At 63.4% G+C, this 24,833-nt stretch overlaps 2 protein-coding genes across 4 annotated transcripts; one reads left to right on the forward strand and one right to left on the reverse strand.

Moving 5' to 3' along the window:
- The first annotated feature begins 1,176 nt into the window (after positions 1–1,176).
- ADCK5 (aarF domain containing kinase 5) lies at positions 1,177–14,557 on the forward strand. Of its 2 annotated transcripts, XM_059672575.1 has the most exons (16): positions 1,177–1,693; positions 8,858–8,961; positions 9,707–9,856; positions 10,642–10,850; positions 11,957–12,032; positions 12,163–12,363; positions 12,439–12,579; positions 12,658–12,771; positions 12,857–12,988; positions 13,061–13,144; positions 13,269–13,350; positions 13,427–13,505; positions 13,580–13,671; positions 13,749–14,001; positions 14,082–14,198; positions 14,294–14,557. In XM_059672575.1, exons 1-16 carry the CDS (start codon positions 1,192–1,194, stop codon positions 14,397–14,399), a joined length of 2,442 nt encoding a protein of 813 aa, XP_059528558.1. In that variant the 5' UTR covers positions 1,177–1,191; the 3' UTR covers positions 14,400–14,557. The 2 variants fall into 2 exon arrangements, with proteins under 2 accessions (XP_059528558.1, XP_059528559.1); XM_059672576.1 differs by lacking the exon at positions 10,642–10,850 and having other exon boundaries at positions 1,682–1,693.
- CPSF1 (cleavage and polyadenylation specific factor 1) lies at positions 14,541–24,400 on the reverse strand. Of its 2 annotated transcripts, none has more exons than XM_059672573.1 (36): positions 24,118–24,400; positions 22,133–22,160; positions 21,899–22,041; positions 21,715–21,795; positions 21,434–21,585; positions 21,204–21,350; positions 20,987–21,126; positions 20,804–20,914; positions 20,621–20,714; positions 20,436–20,523; positions 20,224–20,346; positions 20,091–20,142; positions 19,917–20,011; positions 19,774–19,848; positions 19,606–19,686; positions 19,443–19,532; positions 19,153–19,263; positions 18,938–19,079; positions 18,671–18,849; positions 18,452–18,585; positions 18,201–18,375; positions 17,923–18,129; positions 17,755–17,844; positions 17,543–17,686; positions 17,284–17,436; positions 16,617–16,733; positions 16,455–16,545; positions 16,302–16,386; positions 15,937–16,231; positions 15,678–15,854; positions 15,525–15,591; positions 15,405–15,452; positions 15,174–15,329; positions 14,958–15,087; positions 14,728–14,866; positions 14,541–14,653 (listed from the first exon to the last, which is right to left on the reverse strand). In XM_059672573.1, exons 1-36 carry the CDS (start codon positions 24,259–24,261, stop codon positions 14,606–14,608), a joined length of 4,332 nt encoding a protein of 1,443 aa, XP_059528556.1. In that variant the 5' UTR covers positions 24,262–24,400; the 3' UTR covers positions 14,541–14,605. The 2 variants fall into 2 exon arrangements, with proteins under 2 accessions (XP_059528556.1, XP_059528555.1); XM_059672572.1 differs by having other exon boundaries at positions 18,452–18,588; positions 24,118–24,399.
- Positions 24,401–24,833: the final 433 nt, after the last annotated feature.

The raw sequence follows: 24,833 nt of genomic DNA on the forward strand, positions 1-24,833 counted from the left end.
GGCACCCTTCCATTTATACATATGCAGATAAATTTGGTCCAGGGGAGATTCAAATGTGCTTTGTTTTTTCCCAGTGGAAAGAACAAGTCTCCATCTTTATAAAGTTCATTTCTGCCTTCTTTCACTCCATATAAATCTGTGGTTCTGAACTTCTCTTTTGAACTTGTAACCACATTTCTGGCTCTCTCATTAGGTAGTGACTTAAACCTTTGACTAGTTTTTAACAAAATATTAAATTGGTTGAGGTGACATTGGTCAACATGAAGGTATAGGTTTCAGGTGTGGGTTTCTATGTTTACAAGATCTGTCTATTGCACTGTGCCCACCCACCACCCAAAGTCAAATCTTCTGCTGTCACATTAGGAGCAGTGTGTTAGTTTTTGAGTTGCTGCTGGAACACGTCACCAGGGGCAGTCCCCATGGGCCAGTCCCCATGAACTAGCCTCCTGGCCACGGTTCATTTTGCCACTGAGCCAGAGGCTGGAGGTCAGAAATCAAAGTGGCCGCAGGGCTAGTTCCTCCTGAGGCCTGCAAGGAGCAGCGTCCAGGCCTGTTTCCGGCTCCTGCGGCTGCCAGCAATTCTTGACATTTCTTGGCTGGTGGCCACATCACTGCCGTCTCTGCCTGTCTTTACAGGGGCTTTTCCTCTGTGTCTCCGACCTCCTCCGCCTCAGGACACCAGTCATTGGGCTCAGGGCCCATCGCATCCAGGATGGGCTCATGGAGAACCTTAATCACATCGGTCACGGCCCTATGTCCAAGGAAAGTCACAGGACAGATTCTGGAGCTTAGAACGTGGACACAGCACTCATATCTGCGTGAGAGTCATGCTTAATACACACTTCCTCTTTTTTCTTTCTTTTTTTGTTAGTTTACTTATTTTGGAGCAATTAAAACCTCTTTATTGTTTAAAGTATTACATCTCTTCTTCCCCCATTGACCTCTCCCCAGCCACGCCCACCCCAGCACGTGCCCTCACCCTGCTAGTGTCTGTGTCCACCGGTTAAGCTTATATGCGTGCATACAAGTCCTTCGGTTGATCTCTCACTGCCCCCGCCCCGCCTTCCCTCTGCAGTTTGACGGTCTGTCCAATGCTGCTCTCTGTATCTATTTTTTCAATATATTGTTATTGATTTCGGAGAGGAAGGAAGAAGGAGCGAGAGAGAGAAACATCCACGATGAGAGAGAATCATGGGGCAGCTGCCTCCTGCAAGTCCTCCACGGGGGATCGAGCCCACAACCCGGGCCTGTGCCCTGGACCGGAATCGAACCCGGGACCTTTCAGTTCACAGGCCTGGTTCCGCGGCGAGGAAACCGAGCTCTGGCAGAGACGCGCCCTCACGCCCGGCCCAGGAGCGTTGGGCCCGCAGGTCCCAGGTCCCGTCCCCTCGTGAGGGCCGGGCGGGACGCGAGGAGACCCCCGGGCGCCGGAGGACGGGCCGCCCGCGGGAGCCTGAACCCTCACGCGGGGCCTCGGGGGCCGACAGGGGGCGCTGCGCCGCCGGGACGCGGGCACGTCGGGGCGTGGCTTCAGGCCCCGCCCACCGCCGCCGGGCGCGCCTGCGCAGTGCGCCGCCCCCGCAGAGGCTGCTGGGCGGGGCGACGCGAGCCAGCCCCGAGCGGGAACCGGAGCGGGAGCCGGAGCCGGAGCCGGAGCGGGAGCGGGAGCGGCGGCCGGAACATGTGGAGACCGGTGAGTCCTCGCCGTGCGGCCCGGCGCCCCGCTCCCCGGCCGCCGCCAGGCGCCCGTGCGGCCCCTCAGGGCCCCGAGCCCCTGCGCACCCACAGCCGGGGCGTCCGGGCCTGTCTGGGAGCCGGTCCCCGGGCCGCCCGCCCCGCCCTCAGCTCTTCAGGGTCCTCACCGCCTCGGGTGCCCTGCCCCCCGGACGCCCCTCGAGGCCCCCAGGAGCCCGGCAGCGTGTGCCGCGCACACCCCGGAGCCCTCGTCCTCACGGGCACCTGCGGGAGGGACGCCCTTCCCCACGGAGCTCCGGCCGCCGCCTGTGTGTCCCTCCGACCCGGCCGCGAGTCCTCGCTGTCCTCCCTTCCCTCGGGCCCTGACCCCCCGGGCCGCGCCGAGCCGGCACCTGCCCGGCTCCCGCTCGCGCCTCCGCCCTGGTCCCCCTGCCCGCGCCTCGCGGTGGCCCTGACCCGGCAGCTGGTGCCCGGTGGTTGGCGCCGCGGCCACCGCTCCCCCGGTCTGGCCGGCCCCTCCTGAAGGTCGGCTTTCTGTGGCGCCGGCCTTTCTCTTGCAAACCCAGCCGTGTCGGTGGAGACATGCACGGCCTGAGCCTGTGGCGGGCGGATCAGCGGGAGGGACCTGGCCCTGAGGACGCGCCTCGCAGTGTCTGCAGCTTCTCACCCATCGGTCCGGTCCGGTCCGGTCCGAGTGCCCGGGCCAGGGCGAGGGGCAGGCTTTAGCCCCCAGTTAGGAGCTGCTCAGCCACTGAACCGAGGGGGACCCAGGGGCTGAGGGGGTCCTCCCGCCCCGGGCCCAGATTCCCGGCTCACCCTGAGGATGTGGCTGTGTGGTCGCCCCTCCTGGCGAGGGCTCGGGCTGCTGCCCCGTTATTAAGCGTCAGGGGTCCTTCCCGGTCGGTGTAGGTTTCTTGGTTGTTGTTTCTAATGTATTTTTGTTGGTTTCAGAGGAAGGGAGAGGGAGAGAAACATCCATGATGAGAGAGACTCATGGATCGGCTGCCTCCTCCACGCCCCACACGGGATCGAGCCCACAACCCAGGCACGTGCCCTTGACCGGAACCGAACCCGGGACCCCTCATTCTGCAGGCTGACACTCTATCCACTGAGCCACACCAGCCAGGGCTGTGCAGGTTTCTGTGACAGCATCACCAGGAGACTCGGTGGTGGTTTCTTACTGCCCTGGGCAGCTTGTCTGCAGTGACATCTCCTCTTCCTTCTCGTCAGCTGTCTGATCTCCGCCGTGCTAGGAAAGCAAGCAGCTCGGCTGGGGCGGAGTGCGTGACCACACACCTTCGTTGTCCTGCATCCAAGTGCACACACACCCATTATCCACTTGAGTGTTGCTGCTCAGAGATCTTTTCGTGCTGCTTTGTACGTTGTTAGCCAAGTTCTGATGAGCCCTGGGTTTCTGCAGACACACTGCGCACATTCAAGGGAAGCAGGACAGGCCAGGGGACGGGAAGCCCATGTCCTCTTGTCCACACTGGCGGCTTGGGGAGCGGGAGGGGTGCAGGGCCAAGTGTGCGGTCGTCTTGGCAAGCAGATGCTGGCATGTGGAGCATTTCCTGGGACCCATAGCCCTCTCTGCACCTGTGTCCAGATGCCTCTGGTGCTCAGGCCCTGGGTGGGCTCAGGTTACGTGTGATGTGCTGGAAGCTGCCCTGGACTGGACCCTGGCAGGCTTAGCTGCAGGCTCTGCCCCACATTTGTAGCCACATGATCTCTTTGGGCTTCGGGGATGTCTCTTGGGTGATGGGGATAGTTTGGGGAGCACCGGGCATCCCCACCAGGCAGGCACCTGTGGGTGCTGTGGAGTCGTCTCATCTTGGAGTCCTGTCTGGGGCCAGGCTGCTCCGGGGCCGCTTGTCTCTCGCTAGACCGTCCTTCCACCTGCTGCTCAGCCAGCGTCCTCGGCCGGGCCACGTGGGTTCCGGCTCGTTCTGTGCTTGTCACTGTTGATCTCAGTTCAACACCCGTGGAGCTTCTGCTTCCCAGCAGAACACGTGCTGGGAAGTGAGTTGGGGACACGATGCAGCCAGAGCGCCTACCAGGCGGCCCGTCCACGTGCACCGGCACCGGGCTGTCATGGCTCAGAGGCTGTGGACGCTGGTCCTCAGCTTCCTCACCGGAGCTGTGGCAGCCGTGGACGGTAGTCAGGAGGCTGGGGCAGCCAGGGCCTCCTGCTCTGCTCCAAGGTGACTCCATTGCAGCATTCTTTTCTGTAAAGGAACAGCACCTGGGGTTGTTGTTAATCTCGCCTGAGGGTATTTTTCCCATTGATTTTTGTTAAGAGAGTGGAAGGGGAGGGGCAGAAAAGAGAAACATCTATTTGTTGTACTGCTGAATTTTTCATTTACTGGTTAATTCTTGGATGTGCCCTGACTGGGTATCGAAACCGCAACTTGGGTGTATCGGACGACACTCTAACCAACCGAGTTGCCCAGCCAGGGCCAATCCTGTAGGTTTTATCAATTGATTGATAATTTATGCTAGAACAGAAAAAAGTCTTTTAAGAAAGTTTTTACTGAATTTATTGGGGGTGACATTAATGTTTGAGGTTATCTGTCTGTGAGTGAGGTGACTTGACATTGTCTCACCAAACCCTTGCCTCTGAATGCCCCGGGGACAGTGCCCTGCTGGCTGTGAGGACCCTCTGCCCTGGAGGCCCCCGGGTGGCCCGTGTGGGGCCAGGGTGGTGTCGGCTGGGCCGGGGCCCCATCAGCAAACGCTCTCCTTTTGCTGAGCCCCTGTTAGGTGTCAGGCCCCGAGTGAGGAGCTTTATTTCCACCACCTCTCACCTTTCCAGCCTTGCAAGGTGGACTGTTACCCATTCAGAGAGGAAAGGTGTCAGGAGGGCAGTTTCCCCGGCACCAGGTGGTGGTTCGAGGCTGCAGACCAGCCTGTTCCTCCATCCTGGGGCTGGGCACTCGGGGACCCTTCCCCACTCGTGACACCCCATCCACACAGGCTGCTGAGAGCCAGGAGCCGCCTGCATGCCCTGTGCCGCCTCCCGGGGTGACCTGGGGACCTGAGTGGCCACACCAGCCTGTGCCTGGCCAGGCTGCACAGGCTTCCTTGGGGATGAGCCCTCCCACTGGGCGGGGGCTTCTCCAGGGCCAGGACTTGGAGGCGAGCCTCTGGGAGCGCTCCTCCGCTGCAGGCCTCTGCCAGCCGAGTCAGAGGTGCCCAGAGCACCTGCAGCCACATGCTCAGCCTTCACAGGGGCACCTGGGCGGTTGGGTGTTGCTGGGTTTGGGCGTGGTCTTGGGGCTCCTGTGCCAAGGCTCAGGGTGCTGCACACACAACCTCTGATCCAGGCCCCTGGCTCTGCTCCTCCGATTGTTGGCCCGTTGCTAGGACAACCTGTGGACCTTTGCTCTGAACGCTGATTTCTCAGAATGAGTGCAGTTGGTCAGCTTTGGCAAGTTTCCTTCTTGGTCTGCCATGGTGAACCCCATGGGGCTTACAGCAGACCCCACCTGGCCACCCTTCCACCCTGGTCCTTCCACTCTACATCCTACGTATAACCTCTCGCCAAGCTCATCATGTACTGGGAATGGTCTCTCTTCTCTTCTTGGCAAAATAAGCCCTTCTTTTCCTTTGGAAGAAGCTGTGGGAAGCGGTGCTGACGGGTTCACTTCGGCCCAGCAAGTGTGCGCGCTTTGTGTCAGGCGGGGCAGAGGGTTGTTGAGGGGAGGGGAGGGCATGGGGACAGCCAGGTGGCTGGGCACCGTGAGGAGGGAGCCTGGGAGAGGCGAGCGGCGCATTGACGCCAGGGGAGCTCAGCACGCACCTCTGCCTTCCCCGTGCTCCGAGCTTTGCAAGCCGCCGTTCACTTGATCTGAACTTTGCCCGTGTGGTGGTCCCCACTTCATAGAAAGGGAAACTGAGGCACAGAGAGGGAAGCATGGCTGGTAAGTGCCGGTGCCTGGATCCCAGTTCTAGCCCCTGAGGTCCAGATCCAGAGCCTGCCCCCCGCTGCTCAGCGTGGGCGGCTGTTGTGGGCCCGATCTCCCTCTGCTCGATGCCAGGAGCACCCTTCCCCCGAGTGGTGACAACCGAGTGTTTGCAGACAGTGCCCGATGCCCAGCACAGAATCGTCCAGGCGAGGACCCCTTGCCTGGCTCCGAAACGCCACCTTCCCGGCAGGGACATCCAGTAGGACAGCAGATGCGTCGCGCCTTCTCTCGGGAAAACAGACATACAGGTACCAGCTGACAGCCCACCACCTCGGCCTGCCCACTGCTAACGGCTTGCCCCAGTTGTTTCTGTTTCTCTTTGAAAACATATGTTTTGTTGTCATGGGACCATTTGCTAGTAAGGCACAGACATTCTGACACATACCCTCTAGACCAGTGTTCCCGATGTGGGGCCAACGCCCCACGGGGCAATTCGAGAATGAATTAAATGCATTTTTTGCATTTCTTGTGGTTCTAGGGGCCTCATCTACAGTATATAAATATATATTGTGACATTGATGCATTTCAGTTCTCTATTACATGTGTAACAATTTCTTAGTGATTTCTTCCTCAGTACTTCAGCTGTCCTTTCATTTTTTAAATTTTTTCTTTCATGGGTGCCATGTTCTTTGGAAGCTTGTTTAGACCAAGTTCATGGCCTGTTAGGCTTCCTCCAGGTGCACAGGAGCTCACTTTTTGAATAATAAGAATTATACGCCTCGGGGAGGGCATCGGGATTTTAGAGGCGCTTAGGTGGGACGTGGCCAAGAAAGGGCTGGGAACCACTCTCGAGCCTTCACTGTGCATTCCCGGAACAAGGACATATGCTCCGTAACCACGGAGACTTTATCATGCCCCACATACCGAGCTCAGGCAGACCTTGGGGACACTGCAGTAACGCGAATGTCCCAGTATGGCAAGTCTTGTGTGTTTTTTGTTTCTTGGTCACATAGCCTGTTGAGTGGGTGTGCGGGAATATTGTGTCTTAAAAAAGAATGTACATACCTTAGCGGAAGCTTATTATTGCTAAGAAATGCTGACCGTCACATGAGCTGTTGGAAAACGGGGCCGACAGACTTGGTGGATGCAAACCTTTAATTTGTAAAAATTGCCCCATCGAGGTGCGCCTGCAATCTGTGCCCATTCAGGCTGTCTGGGGTGGGGTTCTCCCAGGTCAAGGCTGGGGTTCCGTTTCTCTAGCCTCCTGACCTACAGCCGTCCCCCACACTTTCCCAATAACCTTTTATTTAATGTCTTGTTATGAACAACTGGAAATATTTACACAAGTGGAGAGACTTGATCAATGACTGTGCCCAGCACCAGTACCCCACGCAGGGGTTCTGGTGACTTTCTGCAGAGGCCAGCGGTGCTGAGAGAAGGCCCCCCTTGCACCTGCTTGTTGGGGTTTCTCACGGTCACTGGTAGTGAGCATGAGCCCGGCGGCTGGCAGCGTCGCTGCTGTCGGTTGTTGCTCCTGGGCTGTGGGCTTGTGGCTGCACTCTGGGCTCCTCACGCTTGCCCAGGACACTCTGGGCTCCTCCCAGCAGCCCCTCCCGGCCACTGCTCTAACTTGGGCTTCAGCCCTTCCGAGTGGACACCTGTCCCTGCCTTCTCCAAGGCTGATGCCCCCAGCACAGCGCCCCCTCCCTGGGGAAAACCTTGTCGAGGGCCTTGGGACACCCGCCTCTCTCTGGCTCTTTGCCCCCACCCTTCCCTCTTTGGGCAGCTCCCTCTTCACCTCTGGGCACACGCGTTTCCAACCATACAGGCCGGTCTCCTCAGACACGCCCTGTCCTCTCCTGGCTTCGTGCCTTCACTGATGCGTGTCCTCTGCCTAGAAAACCCACAGTGTCCCTGTGGATGTCCCCTTGCTGCCAGGCCACAGGGTCCCCCCCGCCCTGGCACCCGGTGCTGTCCCCACGGCCCTGTCTATGTATGTCTGTGGTCCCTGGCCACACGCAGGGCCCACTGTCAGGCTGGTCTTCCCGGCAGAGTTGGGTGGGCGGTGGATGTGAGTAGTAGAAGATACCAGTCAGGTGAGGGACACAGGAGGGCCTGGGCGGGGCCTGGGCAGAGCTGCATTAGAGACAGGCATGGTATGAGCCGGTGGGGCTGGCCCTCCTGGCACGTGTGCTTGTCACAAACCCCCATTGGATGCCCAGTGGGAGGTGGTTGGGCCCCCAGCCTGGACCCAGCCATTCTGCAGGTATTGACTGATGTTCTGAGAACTGACCACCATGTGTGCACAGATATGTCCTCTGGGCCTGCTCTTCTGTGCGGCATGGCCATGTGCCGTCATGTGGCCGGGTCAGGTGTGCAGGCCAGAGGGGCAGCAGGTGCAGGACGCCTGTCCGCTCTGGCCTCGCTGTGTGTGGCCTTGCTGGACAGAGGTTTGCCAGCACGTCCTCCTCTCGGGACAATAGGTCATGGACATTTTGCTTTGTTTTGCTGTCCTTGAAATTGTCTTCAGGGCTGCATGCTTTGGCCAGAAAGTGATTGGAGAGTCAGTTCCTTATATGGCCCAGAGTTCACAATGATGTCTTTTAAAAATACATATTTGTATTGATTTCAGAGAGGAAGGGAGAGATAGAAGCATTAATGATGAGAGAGAATCGCTGATCAGCTGCCTCCTTCAGGGCCCACACTGGGGATCAAGCCCCCAACCCGGGCACATGCCCTGACGGGGAATCAAACCATGACCTCCTTGGTTCATACGTCGACGCTCAGCCACTGAGCCCCGCCGGCCGGGCACACAATGATAATCTTAACATCTGTGCTGTGGGGTATGACTTACTGCAAACAGCGTTTTTTCCCCTAGAAACTGAGAATTTGCAGTTGGATAATTTGTAGTTGAGGAACTGGTAAGACTCGTAACAAGTCAGATTGGGGGACCCAGGCTGCCAGTAGGCAGAGCGCCTCCTGGGAACGTAGCTTCTCTGCCTGTCCTGCTGGCGCCTCCACTTGGCCTAATGAGTTCCTGGTGTCTTCCTTCCTCTGCTTTCAGAACGACCACCTAGCAAGGCCCGCTCCCCCGCGCGTCCTCTTGATTGTGCGGTTAGGCGTCCTGGCCCTTCCTGCGGAACGCCCCCCTCAGGCTCGGGGACGAACAGCCGAGTGCTCGGTCCCAGGCCCCGCAGCGCCCCGCAGCGCCCGGCAGGGCGGCCGCCTCTGACCTTGTGTTGTTGTTCACTTTGCAGTCACCACGCTGCCACTTGCACTGCACTGCCCTGCAGGGCCGGCTGCAGCGCCTGGGTCCCGCCGCCTTCCTCAGGAGAAGCCTCAGGGTCCCGCCCGCTCAGTGGTGAGTTCTCTGCAGCCTCCAGGCAGGGATGGGCGACGTCCTGTGGGCCTGTGGCTGGATCTTCTCTGTGCACCCTCCACACACAAGACGGGATGGGTTTGCTCCTGGTGTGGTGGGAGGGCTGGGACTGGGGCCCCAGGGCCAGGACCCCTTCACAGCATGATGAGCAGAGGGCAGCCGGAGCTGAGGCTCAGACAGGAAGTGGGAGGGGCGGCTGTAGTGGGACCAGTACACGGGGGCACGAGGGTTGAGACTAGATCCAGGGAAGACTAAGTGGTAGGTCCCAGGGCCCGTAGTGCTGGGCAGGGCGCGTGGCCGCCTCTGCAGGGTGGGCAGAGTGAGTTGGGCGGGGGTGCAGGTGAGACTCAGGCCTGGCAGGGCAGCCACTCGGAGTGGGTGCTGGTCCCACTGTGGTCCTTGCCTTGACCTCTCCCCATGTTCGGTGTGTGCTACCTGCACACCTTGCCATCCTGGCGCTTGCAGTCCAGTGGGCCATTGGCGAGGTGCTTGGTGGGGTGACTACAGGGTAAGCAGTCCTGGTCCTGTGAGTGGCTTTCCGTGTAGTCAGCGACCCACTTGCTCCATCCACCGGCCCCTGGGAGCCGAGCATCGGGGGTGCTGTGGGCTCAGGTGAGGTGACTTGGGCACCGTGGTCAGAGCATCTGGGGCCAGCGTCACCTGCACAGCCAGGCCGGGCAGGGATGGGGCGCAGACGGCAAGCAGCCAGCGTGCCTCTGCCCTCCAGGCCCCTGGGGTCCCAGCCCCTATGGAAGAAGGTGCTCACCTCCACGGCCGTGGGGCTGCCGCTGCTCCTGGGCGTCCGCTACCTGACCGCAGAGCCGCAGGAGAGGAGAAAGATGCGGCTCATGGTGGACGGTGTCATGCGCTTTGGCAGGTAGGGCTGGTGGCGTGGCCCTTCCTTCTCCCTGCACAGCCCGCCCTCATGGGCCTCGTGCAGGTGAGTGGTCACGCTGGACGCGCCTCCACAGACCCTCCAGATCAGCCCTGACGGGTGGGGGGTAGGGAGGGGAATGGTGCCTTCCACCCTCCTCCTCACCTGTCTTCTCGTCCCAACTTCCCCGCCAGAGCTGGCACCTAGAGGCCTCACCCTACCCCAGGGCACTGGAGTGGACATGGTGCTGTCTGCTCCTCAGTCTCTTTGACACTCGGGGGCAGGGCTGACCTCCTGAAGGAGCCCCTCGGTCAGCACTCCTTCCTGCTCTTGGTCCGATCCAGGAATTCCTCAGCCTCAAAGGCCTAAGAACCAGCTCTTGGCACTGAGTAAAACTGTCGTTTACCCAAACGCACTGTGTACAAGATTCCCTGTGGAAAGGGCTCACGTGAGACCCTAGTTAGGGTGCTGCTGGGGCAGGTGTCCGATCTGCTAGTTGTGAACACTAGCCTCTTGGGCCTGGGCCGAAGCCCCTAGAAGGCTGAGGCCACACAGGCCTTCAGGCACCTAGCCAGAGGCTGGAGATGCCAGATGGCTGACCGCCTGCTCACTCCGCCTCCTGGTTGAAGCCAGCCCATTACTTCTCCCTGGTGGGCAGCTGACAGGTTTGCCTGGAACTCCCAGTTGCCCTCCTGGGCTGGTTCCTGGCGGGGGCCTCTGTTGTGCCAGCCTCGAGGGTGATGGCCGAGCCTGGAGTTGGATCTGCCTTTTCTTCTGTCCCTGTGCAGCTTGGTGCTGAAAAGCCCCCTTGGCTGGCCTGGGCTTGTCTTGCCTGCCTCGTGTGGCTGCTCTGCGTGTCGGACACCCCAGCAGCAGGCTCGCGTGCCTGCCTCTGCTGTGCTCCCAGGAGCACATCCCATCGCCTCCTGTCAGAGGCTGAGCTGGGATTGGAGGGAGGGAGCCAGACGAGTATCCCCATCGGCGCCAAGCCTCACAGGTGCCAGGACAGGCAGGCCTGATGGGGCGTCGTGGCGGGTGCTGGGTGACCACGGGACCTCTGGAGATGGAGGACGCACTGCAGGTCCTGGGTGGTGGCAGCATGGATGCAAGAGTCCAGGGAAGAACAGAGGTCGCGGGGAGGGGCTGAGTCTGACCGTGACTCACCAATGCTTGTTCTGTGGCCAGAGGCTGAGGTCAGAGTGTGTCACAGGTGCCCAAAGGCTGGGGTGGGTGGGAGGTTTGCTTTAGGACGTTTTTACAGTCTCTGCCCCCCTCCCCCCACACACACCTTTTTTGTCACAATTTCAAATGTCCAGAAAAGTTGCAAGAATAATACAACTTTTTGCTGGAAACTTTGCAAGCAAGTTGTCAACATGCCCTATCATCCCTGAAAGCTTGAGTGTTTCCTAAACAAGGACTTTCTCCTTTATAAGCATAAACAGGAAGCTGCTACCTCATGACCTTTGACCTTCCCTGTCACCACACGCCCCAGGAGCAGCCCCTTCAGCACCAGGGTCCGTCTAGAGTCCATGTCTTGGGTCTAGAGTCGGGGCCGCAGCCAGGCCTCTTCAGTGGTCAGTTCTTCAGACACAGGGCCCTGGACAGATCTGGAGGCACCAGACGGGGCCTGGGCTTGCGCTGGGCTGTCACCTTGGCAGGAGAGCAGTGGGAATCCCCATCTGGGAATCGACTCCCTGGGGCTCCTGTCTACGGGCCTTGCCTGGGAGAGAGTGGAGGCAGGGCCAGGAGTGTGAGGGCCTGGGGCAAGGGTGTGTTCACATGGGAGCTGGCCAGCTGGCCATCGCAAGTGTGCCCAGTCCTGGGTGGGTTTTCCTTTTGGACGAGTGTCCTCTAAAAGACTACAGACCCCCCCCCCCCTCACCCCCCAGCTCTCACTCCCATGGGCCCTGGGCCCCGGGCGGCATTGCTCAGGGGCTGAAGGGTGGAGTGAGCGCAGGTGGCCTATTCTGCAGACCGGGAGCTGAGATGGACACTGAGAGCACAGAGGCGGGGACGAGCCTCCTCTGGCCTGGGCCCCGAGGGGCGGGCGGAGGGGGGCTCTGAGACTGCGTCTGCTGAGGCTGAGGGAGCCTGTGCTGGCAGGTCCTTGAGGGTCGGCCTGCAGATCTCCGCAGACTACTGGTGGTGCACGAACGTCGTCCTGCGAGGGGTGGAAGAGGTCTGTCCGTGCGTCCTCGGTGACGGCTGGGCCTGTCTGTGCTGTGGGGTGGGATTCTGGAGGAGCTGGGTGTTGGGTGGACTGAGGAGGTGCCTGCCTGCCCCCATCCCCCCTCCATGCCTGTGGTCAGAACAGCCCGGAGTACGTGGAGGTGATGTCTGCGTGTCATCAGCGGGCGGCTGATGCCCTGGTGTCTGGGGCCATCTACAATGGGGGCCTCTACGTGAAGCTGGGCCAAGGGCTGTGCTCCTTCAACCACCTGCTGCCCCCCGAGTACATCCAGACGCTGCGTGTGCTGGAGGACAGGGCCCTGACGCGTGGCTTTCGGGAGGTGAGCCCACCCGGAGCAGAGGCTGGGCGGGGCTCAGCCTGGCCTCCACGCTGCCCTAAGAACCCTCTCCACCAGGTGGACGAGCTGTTCCTTGAAGACTTCCACGCCCTGCCCCACAAGCTCTTCCAGGAGTTCGACTACCAGCCCATCGCCGCCGCCAGCCTGGCCCAGGTCCACCGTGCCCGGCTGCACGATGGCACCGTTGTGGCTGTGAAGGTACAGGGTCCCCCCTGCTGGTGGTGGCTGGGGAGGCGGCAGGCTTGGGTGCCGCAGGTCAGTGCCTTGCCCGTGCAGGTGCAGTACATCGACCTGCGGGACCGCTTCGACGGGGACATCCACACCCTGGAGCTCCTGCTCAGGCTGGTGGAGTTCATGCACCCCAGCTTTGGCTTCAGCTGGGTCCTCCAGGTAACGACCCTGGGCAGGAGCGGCACCCTCTGCTGTGCGTGCGGGGCTGTGCCTGGCCTTGACCTGCCTGCCCATGTGGCCCCAGGACCTGAAGGGGATCCTGGCCCAGGAGCTGGACTTTGAGAATGAGGCTCGGAACGCTGAGCGCTGTGCACAGGACCTGAAGCACTTCCACTACGTCGTGGTCCCCAGAGTGTTCTGGGACGTGTCCAGCAAGGTGGGCTGGGTGCCCTCCGGGTGGGGGCCGGGACGCACGGCCTGCTGAGCTCAGCCTCTCGCTCTCTCCCAGCGCGTGCTGACAGCCGAGTTCTGTGAGGGCTGTAAGGTCAACGATGTGGAGGCCATCAAGTCCATGGGGCTGGCCGTGCAGGATGTGAGTGCGTGTGCCCAGGTGTGGAGTCGGGGAGGGTGTGCCTGTCGTGTGCACAGGGAGTCGCACGAGGGAGGGGGTACCTCATGTGCCCTGTGACAGTGGCGTGGCCCTGTCCCTGCCCCAGATAGCAGAGAAGCTCATCAAGGCTTTTGCTGAGCAGATCTTCTACACGGGCTTCATCCACTCCGACCCCCACCCTGGCAACGGTAGGAAGCGCCGCAGTGGGCAGGGCTGGGGCTGGGGCTGGAGCGGGCCAGCATGAGCCATGTGCCCTGTCCTTAGTGCTGGTGCGGAAAGGCCCGGACGGGAAGGCAGAGCTGGTGCTGCTGGACCACGGCCTCTACCAGTTCCTGGATGAGAAGTAAGTGTTGGGGGTGCAGGGCTGAGCCTGTCTTGCCTGTCCCTGCTGAGCTGGACTCACTCTGGGCCCCACAGGGACCGGTCAGCCCTGTGCCAGCTGTGGCGGGCTATCATCCTGAGAGACGACAGCTCAATGAAGACGCATGCGGCGGCACTTGGGGTACAAGGTGAGGCAGGGTGTGTGTGTGTGTGCGTGCCCCCGCAAGGGCACACGGGCACGCAGCTTGACTCAGCCCGCCCCCAGACTACTTCCTGTTCTCGGAGGTGCTCATGCAGAGGCCTGTGCGCCTGGGGCAGCTGTGGCGCTCCCACCTGCTGAGCCGAGAGGAGGCGGCCTACATGCAGGCCATGGCGCGGGAGCACTTCGAAGGCATCATGGCCGTGCTCAAGGCCCTGCCGCGGCCCATGCTGCTCGTGCTGCGGAACATCAACACCGTCCGCGCCATCAACACTTCCCTTGGCGCGCCCGTAGATCGCTACTTCCTCATGGCCAAGAGGTGGGTGTTGGCAGGGAGCCCGGTGGGCTTGGGGGTGGGGGCGGGGGAGAGCTGGGTTGGGCTGACCATGTCTCTGGCAGTGCCGTCAAGGGCTGGAGCCGCCTGGCAGGCTCAGCGCACACGAGTGTCTATGGCACCAGCCTCCTACGCCACATCAGGGTCATCTGGGAGATGTTCAAGTTTGAAGTGGCCCTGAGGTAAGTGGACAATTGGGGCCCAGCGGGCACAGGGGGGGCCAGGGCCTGCTCCCCACTGATTTGCTACCCCTCCTCTCCCCCACCCCCCCGCCCAGGCTGGAGACCCTGTCCATGAGGTTCACAGTCCTCATGATTCGAGTGCTGATGCACCTGGACCTCATGCCCAGGGATGAGGGGCTATATGAGTACCTTGCAACCTAGGGCCCTAGAGCAGGAGGCCCAGACTGGAGATGTGGACGCCCCCCAACCCGGGACACTGGAGCAACTGTCGGCTTGAGTGGGGGGACCCCGGGGGCTCTGACCACTGGCAGGGCCAGGAGGTCCTGCAATGACCACACGTACTTCTCAAACCAAACAAATCTTTCTCCTGTGTTTTGTACAAAAAAAGGGGTGGTGGCAGTGGGGGTCTAGAAGTGGGCAGTGACCCGGTCCGTCTCTAACAGGTCGTCCAGGATCTGTGGGGAGAGGGCAGGTAAGGGGCGGGGCGGGGCGGGGCGGGGTGGGGTGGGGAGGTAGGCGGCTTGCTCACAATGTCAGGTGTGGTGCCAATCTTCTTGGCCAGCTCGCTGCGCTCCATGGTGCTCAGGTACAGGTAGCGGTTGAGCAGCTCTCCGTCCAGGATGTTCCGCACGGCATTCTGCAGGGTGCGCCGGTCCACGTGTAGCATCCTGGGGAGGTGTTAGGCATGGGGAGCTGGGCAGACCTGGGGGAGGTGTGTGTGTGTGTGTGGGGGGGGGTGGGAAGCAGAGGCATGCTCACCGAAAGGCGCGGGGGTTGAGGCCAGCGTGGTGGGGCAGCATGGTGGTCAGCGCATTCTGCAGCATCAGTAGCCGCCGGTAGGTCTTCTCCTGCATGGGCAGCAGGAGCCCGATGCCGCCGTCGAGGGTGGCTGCGGGGGACAGTGTGAGCCCGGTGATCCCAGCACCACCTGCCACCCGTGCCACTGCCCCTCGTCCCCACCCACAAGGCCCTCACCGAACCACGTGATGTGCTTGTTCTCCCACACGACCGACTTCTTGCTGGGCCCCTCAGCAGCACCTCGGCACGGGGTCCTCCAGAAGGTGTTCACGTGGGCACCCACGTGGAAGTCCGCCCGACGCAGCAGGCGCATGCCACCAAAGCTCTCCTTGGCTGGACCAGAGAGACTTCAGGTCATAGCCCGCCCAGCCTCCGCCCAGCCCCCACCCTGGGTCAGGGAGTACTCACCCTCCGGAAGGTACATGTACACCATGAGGTTGCGGTCACGGTCAGACACTGGAAACAGAGTTGCAAGTCAGCCTGGTCACTACAGTCTCAGACAGCCCCGGACCCCAGTCCTGCACTCACCCAGGAAGCCCAGTTGGGTGCTGTCCACCATGAAGTCCACGCTGTACACTTCCAGGGGCTTGGCGTCCTGGGGACCGAGGGGTAGGTGTCACATCAGGTCCCCCTGGGGACAGGGACCACCTGGCACAGGGCCGTCCCCACCACCCAGCGTACCCGGGAGACGAGGCTGAGCGTCTTGCTGTCCTCCTGGTAGCGCAGCAGCGAGATGCTCTTCATGACGTCGGCGGCCAAGATGAAGTTCTTGATGCTGATCATCTGGTGGATGTACAGCTGGGTATCGATGAAGGCCATGCCCGTCAGCTCGCTGGCACGCAGGCTCCACAGGAAGATCTGTGGTGGGAGAGGTGGCAGCCAGTGGCTGGCAGGCAGGCGGGGCCGGGGGTCGGCACGGGGTGCAGGGGCAGGGACCCACCTTCTGGCCGATGGCTGACACCAGGTGGCCGTTGCAGTGGCAAAGGGCGGTCACGGGCCCCTTCTGCTCCTTTTCGTACAGGACCTTGAACTTGTTCTTGGTCAGGGGCTGGCCAGGCTCGGGCACCACCTCGATCACGTCCATGATCAGGATCCGCCCGCGGCAGGTGACCTCCTCCCCCTGCATGAGGCAGGTCCCTGCCGCCACATAGCCTTTGAGGCCGGACACGGTCTCCTCGCTGCGCAGCGACACCGTCTTCATGCAGGTCACGTGCTCCCACTCCTCCAGCTCGATCCTGCAGGAGGCAGGGTCAGGATGCAGCCCTGCTACCTGCCTCCCTCCTGCCCCACCTGACCCAGCCTCACCTGGCATTGGGGATGGCCTCCCAGCTGACCGGGGAGATGAGCTGGATGGAGAAGGCCTCCTGCTGGGGGTGGATGTAGCGGTCATCTGCAGAGACAGGGCTCCGGTCAGGGAGAGACGGTCCCAAGAGCAGGCCCAGCCTGAACGCCTCCTACCTCTCTCGATGGTCTCAAATTCCTTCTCCTCGCCCGTCATGCGTGGAATCCGGGTGCACGCAGTGTTGGTGCTGGTGGCCACAGCGTACACCTGGGGGAGGGGAAGTGTCACAGACCAGAGACCAGGCCCAGAAGGTCCCTGGCCTTCGGGGGTACTCAGACCTTGGACTCCACGTGGTAGGCCACATAGTGGGCTGTGCAGCGCAGCGGGATCTTCCTGACGGGCCACGGGGCATCGTACGACAAGTAGGCAGGCAGGACGCTGATCCTCAGCTCGCCCTGGGGGTAAGGGGGTCAGTGAGGCCAGGCACCCACTGAAAGCGACACAGGTGACCCCAGGCCCACAGGGTTCTCGGATCAGACCCTGCTCTGTGCAGCACGGTGAGCAGGCAGTTGGGGTCAGCCAGGGCAAGGGAGGGCCAGGACCCGAGAGCACTGGAGGCCGGAGGCAAAGGGTGGCCCACCCTGGCCATGCCAGGGCTGCACAGATAGGCGAGGGGCCCCTGCCAGGCCCAGCCCCCCTCACCCAATCCCAGGTGCATCAGCACCATCATCCCTTGGGTTCTCGGGGGACAGATGAGGAAAGTGAGGCTCAGAGAAGGTGAGCGCCTACGGGCAGAGCTGGGGTCTCCGCTGACAGAGCAGTGACAGTGCCTGAACTCTGGTCGCCCAGGCAGGTGCCCTCAACCTTCCCAGCAGTAAGCCCAGGTCTCACCTTAGCCTTGCCCCTCTGCCCCCCCGCCGCCCCCCCTGCAGCTCCATCTCGTCACCAGCGTCTTGTTTCCAGCCCAGCACAACACCTGCCCTGGCAGCCCCACCCGGCAGCTACCTGTCTGTTGAAGTACAGGAAGCCGCGGGGGCAGTTGACGTTGTGGAACGGGGCGAAGGAGTCGATGGGGCCGTCGATGCCCATGGGGTGCAGCCGCAGGGCCCCCCGGCTGGTCACCAGGAGCCAGTGAGGCGAAGGCCCACAGATGAAGACCTGCAGGCAGCACCATGAGGGCCTGCGGGGCGAGGCCCCACCGCCTGGCCTCCCCGTCCGCGGCCTCCCCCCATCCCCGGCCTCCCCGTCCCCGTCCCCAGCCTACCCCCGAGTAGCCGTAAATGTCCTCGAAGTAGCGGAAGCGCGCCACTCGCCCACGGGCCGCGGCCCCCTCCTCGGCGCTACTGCCCTCCGCCTTCTTCTTGGACAGCTTGGGCTTCTTCTCTCGGAAGTTGATGTTATGGGGGACCTGGGGGGAGTTCTGTGAGCGCCCGTCCCTGCCCCACCCCGCCCAGCGCCCCCCGGCCACCCCCGCACCTTCTTGAAGCGAACTTTGAGGTTTCCCTGGCCGAGCTGGGAGTCGTGGGCAAAGGCCTCGTAGATGAGTAGCTCTTGGTCCACATGCACCTGGGGATGGTGTCGGGTCACCAGGGGCCTGGACGGCGCAGGCCCAGGATGGGGGGCCGGGGCCCTGCCTGTGCTCACCAGCAGGTAGGGCCGGCTCTGGCGACTCCCGAGCGCCACCAGCAGCACCTCCTTGACGAGGGGCAGCTCCCCCTGGCGCGTAGCCTCCTCCTTCCGGGCCTCGCCCTGCGTGGTGGGCTGGCCGAACGAGCTGTCCACCAGCACCCGCTGCCCCACCGGGAAGTTCTTCACCAGGAACACCAGCCGCCAGTCAGGGAGCTGGTAGATCTGAGGGGACGGGTGGTTAGTGGAGGCCGCAGTGGGGAGGGGCGGCTGCGTGGGCACAGGGCGCCACCCACCTCCATGGTTCCGTTCTCCCGCACCAGCAGGCACCAGTGTGTGGGCTCAGCCCGGAAGGGGGTGGGATCCCGGTCGGTGGGAGGCTGGCTGCTCCTGCGTGCCTCCTCCTTGCTGGGGCTGAAGAGGGAGCCCGAGTCCCCGTACAGCATCTCCTCCTCGTCATCCACTGTGGGGCTGGGGAGCACGTGCATGTATCAGGGGTGGCCCGCCCCGGGGACCCCAGCCCCGAGGACCCCGGCCCCCCACACACCTCGTCTCTGAGCCTGGGCCCTCTGCCTCGGAGCCGCTGCGCCCCCCAAGCTCATCGCGGGCCCCGCCCAGGCGGCTCTCGGTGGTGAACATGCCACTGACGTCGCGGTATACACACATGGCGATCACCTTGGACTGCTGTGGGGGGAGGGGGCTCAGTGGTCTGGGGGGGACGGGGACAGAGGTTGGGGACAAGGGGTCCGGGGGTGAGGGGGCCTACATGGTGCAGCGGTGGCTTGTGCAGAGCCAGGCGGTGGTGGCGGCCCCCGTAGGAGTCGCTCTTGAGCAGGAACATGGTGACGTGGCCCTCGGAGCTCATGATGACCACGTAGGGGTCAGCCACGGCGCACTGCACGATGGGGGAGCCCAGGTCCACAGGGATGAAGTGCAGTTGGTTCACTGCAGACACAGGCCAGTCAGTACACCCTGCCCCCGCCCGCCGGGCCACCTGCCCCTGCCCGCCCACCTGCCCGCCTGCTGGGCCCACCTCCTTCCAGCAGGCGGATGCCGAGCGGTGACACTTGCACGATGTAGCGATTGTCCCCGATGTTGCCGGCAAAGACTGTGGGACCCTGTGTGGCAAAGCCACTGGTGTCCAGCTCCATGATCTCCTGCCCAGTCTGCAGGATCTGTGGGCAACGGTGGTGAGGCACACCCCTTGCAGGGGGCCCCACCCCAGCGCCCCTTTGCCAGGCCCCTCACCATGGTGGAGTCCTCTCGGCTCAGAATCAGGAACCCGTGTCTGCGCCCATCGTCCTCTGTGTCAGGGGTGCTGGGCTCCTGCTCCGCGCCCTCGCCCTGAGGGGTCTCCTCCTGTGACGGGGGGCAGGCGGAGCACACACCTCACCACCCAGCCCCACAGCCGAGCCAGAGCAAGTTCTGGCGCGTCTGCTGGGACCTGCACAGCAGGGCCTGCCCCAGCCTCCTCGTCCTCATAGAGGCAGCACCGGCCATCGCCCCACGGGCCTTCTTGCAGCCTGGGGTGCACGCACCTGCTCCTTGCGCACAGGGGCAACCACTGTCCACATGTCATAGCAGCCAGGAAGTTCAAAGGTCGTCACCACCTGGGGCCGGATGCTCTTCTGGAAAGACAATGGGGTGCAACTGTCCACCCAGGTCCCCAGGAGGCCCCACCCTGGCCTGCCCCCCACACACCTGCAGCACAGAGAGGGCCCCGTTCTTGCCGTAGCCAGAGCACATCACGATCTCCAGGTCCGGCTCGGGGCTGTTCTGAAACTGTAGGGGCCGAGGTGAGGACAGGGCCCCCGGCAAGCCACCCGCCCACCTGCATGCCGCCCCCACCCGCCTTCCCAAACCGGGCACCTCTTCAGACAGGAAGGCGGGCTCGCCCATGGCCGCATTGGCACAGGGTCCAATGTTGAGGATGCTGTCACACACCTGAGGGCAGAGCAGTGGTCAGGCAGGTGGGCCCGCCAGGGTGGGGCCCCTTCTGGGCACAACCTCACCTCAAAGGAGTAAGTGGCCAGTTGTGTGCCCGACTGGGCCTCGCTGCCGTACACCTCGATCTCGTCCACCTCGTCCTGCGGCCCGGACTGGCCACCTGCAGCCATGGAATGCGCTGAGATGCCCTGTTCTCTGGCCCCAGCACTGCCCCTGCCCCCTGCCCTCTCACCCCTCACCTGACCAGCCCACTGTGGAGTCCACTCGCTTCTTCTTTGACAAAGGCTCTTCCTGTGAGGCAGGAGGGCGGTGAGCAGCCCTGGGGACACCCTGCACAGGGGCAGAGTCCCCACAGACACCCCCGGCACCCACCTTGTCAGCAGCCTCCCGGACGGCACTGGCCGGGGCCTCCTGCAGCTTCTCCGTGTACTTGAGAAGGAGGGAGTTGCCCAGACGAGAGCCAAGGAACAGGTACCCAGGCTCCATGGTGACCATCTGAGACAGGGGGCGGGGTGGAGCGGTGGTGAGGGGGGCTGGACCCAGACCCAGACCCAGACCCAAGCCTGCCCGCAGCGCCCACTCACACTGCTGGTGAGCACGCTGGCAGCGGCCTTGTCGAAGTGGAAGGCACGGACACTGCGCATCCCATCGGTGATGAGGGTCAGCACGTAGCTGTGGGAGGGGGACGCTGAGCTGGGCAAGGCTCCCAGGGTGGGGGCGGGGGGGACGATGACACTGGGGGTACAGGGCTCCCTGAAGGGGGACTCACATCTCTCCGCCCTTGAGGGAGATGACCATCTTGTCGTAGGAGATGAAGGCCGCCTGGGCACAGTCAAGAGTGATCCGCACGCCCTCCTGGGTGCCTGTTGAGGCAGGGGAGGGGTGTCAGGGACCCAGCAGCCCGCCCCCCCACCTCAAACCACCCCTCCAGCCCTGCCTGACCCACACTCACGCAGAGGGAAGGCGGTGGTGCCTGAGGTAAGGCTGTTGAGGGCCACACCGTATGGGGGGACGCTCTGGTTCAGGTATAGCAGCGAGTTGACTGCAAAGACCACTACCCCACCTGGAGGAGGACAGACTGGTGGGCAGGGCCCGGGCGCTCCACACTACCTCCCCCAACCCTCCAGGCTCTCACCTATGGGCTTGGGCACCGCCAGGGCCTGGGTGCAGTCGAAGGGCAGGCTGGTGAGGGACCAGATGACGGGGTGGACCTTCTGGGTGATGTTCAGTGAAATGGCCACGATGGAGCACGTGTCCTGCCGCACGGCCACCCGCCTGAGACGGCAGATGGGTCAGCCAGGGGTCCCTGCCCGCCCCCGCCCGCCCCCAGGGCCACCGCAGAGGGGCCTCACCCGGGCCACGTCTGGTTGGGCTCAAACAGGATGAGCAGGGTGGGCTCGTAGTAGCCGTGCAGGAACTGCAGGTCGACGATGTTGAGCAGCTTCTCGTCCAGTGCCCGGACGTCGATGATGTAGCTGGGCAGGAAGCTGGACCTCTGCCTGGGGGGTGAGGGCTTCAGCGGGTGGAGGGCGGAAGGTGGAGGGCAGGTGGGGCTTGGCCCCCCAAGCGCCCCGGCACTCACCCCTCGCCCATGAGCCCCTCGTGCTCCTCGGCCAGGCTCTCCCTGCGGAAGGGCAGCACCACCAGCCGCGTGCCGTAGATGAGCATGGCCGCGCAGCGTCCGTCGGGGTCCACCCGCACCCGCGGCGTGTGCACGTTCTGCACGAACCCGTCCTGGGGGTGGAGAGCCATCAGGCAGGCCATGGGGCCGGTGGGAGGCCTCGAGGGAAGCAAGGGGGTGGGCGAGGGCAGGGCACTGGGGGAGGGAGAGGGGCCGGACGGGGTGGGGCACAGCCTGCCTACCCGCAGCTCCGGCTCCTCAAAGTAGTGCAGAGACAGCGTCTTCAGGTCGTGGGTGCCCGGGTCGTACTCCACCACCGACAGCTGGGGACAGCAGGTCAGAGCTTCGACCCGCCACTGAGCTCTGCCCAGCCTGCTGACCACCGCCCACCGTGTGCCCAGGACCCCCACCAAGCCCACCGCCCACCTTGGCGTCCTTGAAGCTCAGCAGCAGGGCATCCCGCTTGGCGCCTGCCAGCTGCACGCTGGCCATGGACATGACGTTGCCGAAGAAGGAGAAGGAAGCCACCAGTTCCAGCTTCTCGCGGTGCTCCCTATGAGCCTTGCCCTCTGGGGGAGAGGCGGTGGGTACAGGTTTGGTGCCCTCGCCGCAGCCGCCCACCCTCAGGCACGTGGCCAGAACAGCCGCCCGGGTGCTCACCTGTGCTCCTGTCATTCTTGGTCGGGGCCTGGAGGAAGGAGGGGGGGTGCAGTGAAGAGGCGCTGCTGCACCAGTGGCCCCACCTTGTGGAAGGACGGGGAGGAAAGACCGCCAGGGCTGCCCCGACTGGACCCTCAGTGTGGTGGGGAGCACGAGGCCTATGGAGAGCCGCGCACACCCAGCCCCACAGGCTCACACCTGGGTCCCCAACCTGGACACAGGCTTCTCCTGAGCCCACCCCATGCAGGGTCAGAGGTGGAGAGCTGCTCTACACACCCCTCACCGGCCTGGCTCTGCCCCCACGGAGTGAGACACGGGGCCACAGAACAAGGCGGAGGGTGTAAACGGGGCTAGAGCAATAACGTTCTGTGTCATTTGGGGCAAAAGCGCTCATTTGAGCCAAAACGTCATAAATCAAGGAGGCCTGCTGCATCTCCAATGTAACGGAGGAGGAGACGACACAAAACGTGCAACAAAAACGAAATAAAAACACAGGACTCATACACAGCGAAGCCGCGGAGGACACAGTGAGAAATAAAGGAACAACCACAAGACACGGAGAGACGGCCATCCAGCCCCCACCACCAGGAACCACACCCGCGGGACAGACACCCCAACTGCTGGACAGGGTGGGTCTGGAGGTAACAGCTTTCGAGTTCAAAAGAGACACCTCATGGCCAGGTCAGTTCACAAGCAAAAGCTACTGAAAAAGTGTAACATCACCCTGAGTCTCACCAAGCAGCTTTAAGACGCGCGCGCGCGCACACACACACACACACACACGCACACACGCGCACACGCGCACACGCACCCCTCGATAATCCTGCGGGCAAGTGCCCCACCTCGGCCACCTTTAAGATGACCTTGGATACTCTTAACTTTTGTCTCTTTCATGTAAATGTGAGCGTCAGATTACAAGTCCAGTGAGAAGCTTATTGCGTCTCTGGGACGAAGAGCATGGATGGATGGACCGGACCGGAACGGCTTGGTGACTCCGAGCCCGGGTGTGTGGCCAGGGGCACCGCTGCTCGGGCTCCGGGACACTGTCCGGGGCCAGGCCCAGGCCCGCGCCCCCACTGGGCGCCCTGCCCGCTCCCGCCGCATCGCTGCCGGCTTCCTGCCCGCACGGTACCCTCTGGACAGGGCCAGACAGCAGAGGCCCGGCGCCGCCTCTGCAGTCACGTCGGTCGGTCGAGTCTGTCGGGGACTCTCCTTCGGGGTTTCTACGGCCATTCACGGTGTGAACGGCCTCCTGAGGGCTCGGGGCTGGGCCCTCCGACCCTGCTCTGCTCGCTCCTTCCCTTCCTGCCCACACGCTGCCCACTCGCTCGTCTTGGCCAAGAGCCTTCCTCTCCCGGCAGCGACTCCCCCGTCGCCTCCGCCCGGTGCACACGCTCCCTCTGGGCTGCCCGCCTCACCGGCTCGGCCCCCGCGGAGGGCGTCCCGGCAGCCGGCGCGCCCCACTCGCCATCCGCGCCCCTAAGTCTCACTCTCCCTCCAGGAACCGCTAAGCGGCCGCCTCCTGCAAGAGGCCTTCCTGGCGCGACCCCGGCGCCCCTCGCTTCCCCCCACGGCCGAGCCCCCTGCCCTCACGGAACCTGCTGCCGGCGCCCTCCTCCCCCCACAAACCGCTCCGCCTCGGGAGGCGCTGCCCCGCCAGCTGCAAACGCTCGGCCTCCAGCCTGCGCTCCGCCCGCCGCGCTGGCTGCAGCCTGCGTTAGGCGTTCCTCCCGGGTCTTAGCTTTTGTCCACCTACTACCCACCCCAGGCGGGCGCTCCCATCGCTGCGGTGTTTGGGGAAACAAAAGAGCAGGTACGAGGCCCGAGGGAGGGAGGGCGCGCGCCCGGCAGGGGGGCCCGGGGGCGGCAGGTACGAGGCGGCCTCGCGCTCAGGCGCCGCGACCCGCGGGCTCCTCCGCCGGCACCTGGGCCGCCCTGGGCGAGCACCGGGCGGCGGGAGGCGGGGGCGGGCGGCGCGGGCCTACCTCGGCGTCGCGGTTCAGGCGGTACACGTAGAGCTGCGAGGTGCCGGCCACCACGAGGTTGCGCTCGCTGTTGCTGAAGAAGTTGCAGTACATGGAGAACTCGAGGCCGGTGGGCGGGTGCGCCTGCTTGTACACGGCGTACATGGTGCCGGTCCCGGGCGACGCGGGGCCGAGGGCGAGAGGGAGCGGGCCGCCCGCGACCACCCCGCACCTGGCAGTTGGAGCCGGCTCGCGGGGGACCGGGGCGGCGGTGAACACGGTCCGGCCGGGCCCGGAAGCTGAGCGCGGAGGTTCCGGGGTCCTACGCCTGCGCAGTCCCCCGCGGCGGAGCGGCTGCAGAGCAACAGCGGCCCCTGGTGGCCGCGGGGAGGTTTAGCGGTTCCGCGCCTGGAGCTCCGACATCCCGAGCTCGCCCGAATGCCCGGGCCCCACGGGGGCGAGGGGGCGACGGCTCAGGGCCGGCTGGGCGCTGCCTGGCCCGGGGTGGGGTCAGCGTGCAGCTTGTCCCCGCGGGAAGCGGCGAGTCTCCGAGCCCCCGTGCGAGGCGCCGAGCCCGGCCGGAGCTGGCGCCGGAGTGAGCGAGGCGAGCCTCGTAGTGTTGACCAGCAGAGACGGGGCGCCCGCAGATGCCGCCCGCCGGTGTGGGGGAGCCCCGACCAGCCCGCGCTAGGAAAGCCTCCGGACACATCCTGCGTGGCGTCTCAGCTGTGTTCCCG

The sequence above is a fragment of the Myotis daubentonii genome, chromosome 17 (assembly GCF_963259705.1).
Source record: "Myotis daubentonii chromosome 17, mMyoDau2.1, whole genome shotgun sequence".
NCBI lineage: Eukaryota > Metazoa > Chordata > Mammalia > Chiroptera > Vespertilionidae > Myotis > Myotis daubentonii.

What these genes read in the sequence shown, in the direction of transcription:
- ADCK5 (XM_059672575.1), top strand. Translation starts at nt 1,192, where the DNA reads ATGGGGCAGCTGCCTCCTGCAAGTCCTCCACGGGGGATCGAGCCCACA. An exon ending in TCCTGCGAGGGGTGGAAGAG is followed by an intron (nt 12,033 to 12,162) that starts GTCTGTCCGTGC and finishes GCCTGTGGTCAG; the next exon opens with AACAGCCCGGAGTACGTGGA. An exon ending in TACCAGTTCCTGGATGAGAA is followed by an intron (nt 13,506 to 13,579) that starts GTAAGTGTTGGG and finishes TGGGCCCCACAG; the next exon opens with GGACCGGTCAGCCCTGTGCC.
- CPSF1 (XM_059672572.1), bottom strand. Translation starts at nt 24,261, where the DNA reads ATGTACGCCGTGTACAAGCAGGCGCACCCGCCCACCGGCCTCGAGTTC. An exon ending in GAGGGGCTCATGGGCGAGGG is followed by an intron (nt 21,351 to 21,433) that starts GTGAGTGCCGGG and finishes CTCACCCCCCAG; the next exon opens with GCAGAGGTCCAGCTTCCTGC. An exon ending in TCCCTCAAGGGCGGAGAGAT is followed by an intron (nt 20,524 to 20,620) that starts GTGAGTCCCCCT and finishes CCCCTCCCACAG; the next exon opens with CTACGTGCTGACCCTCATCA.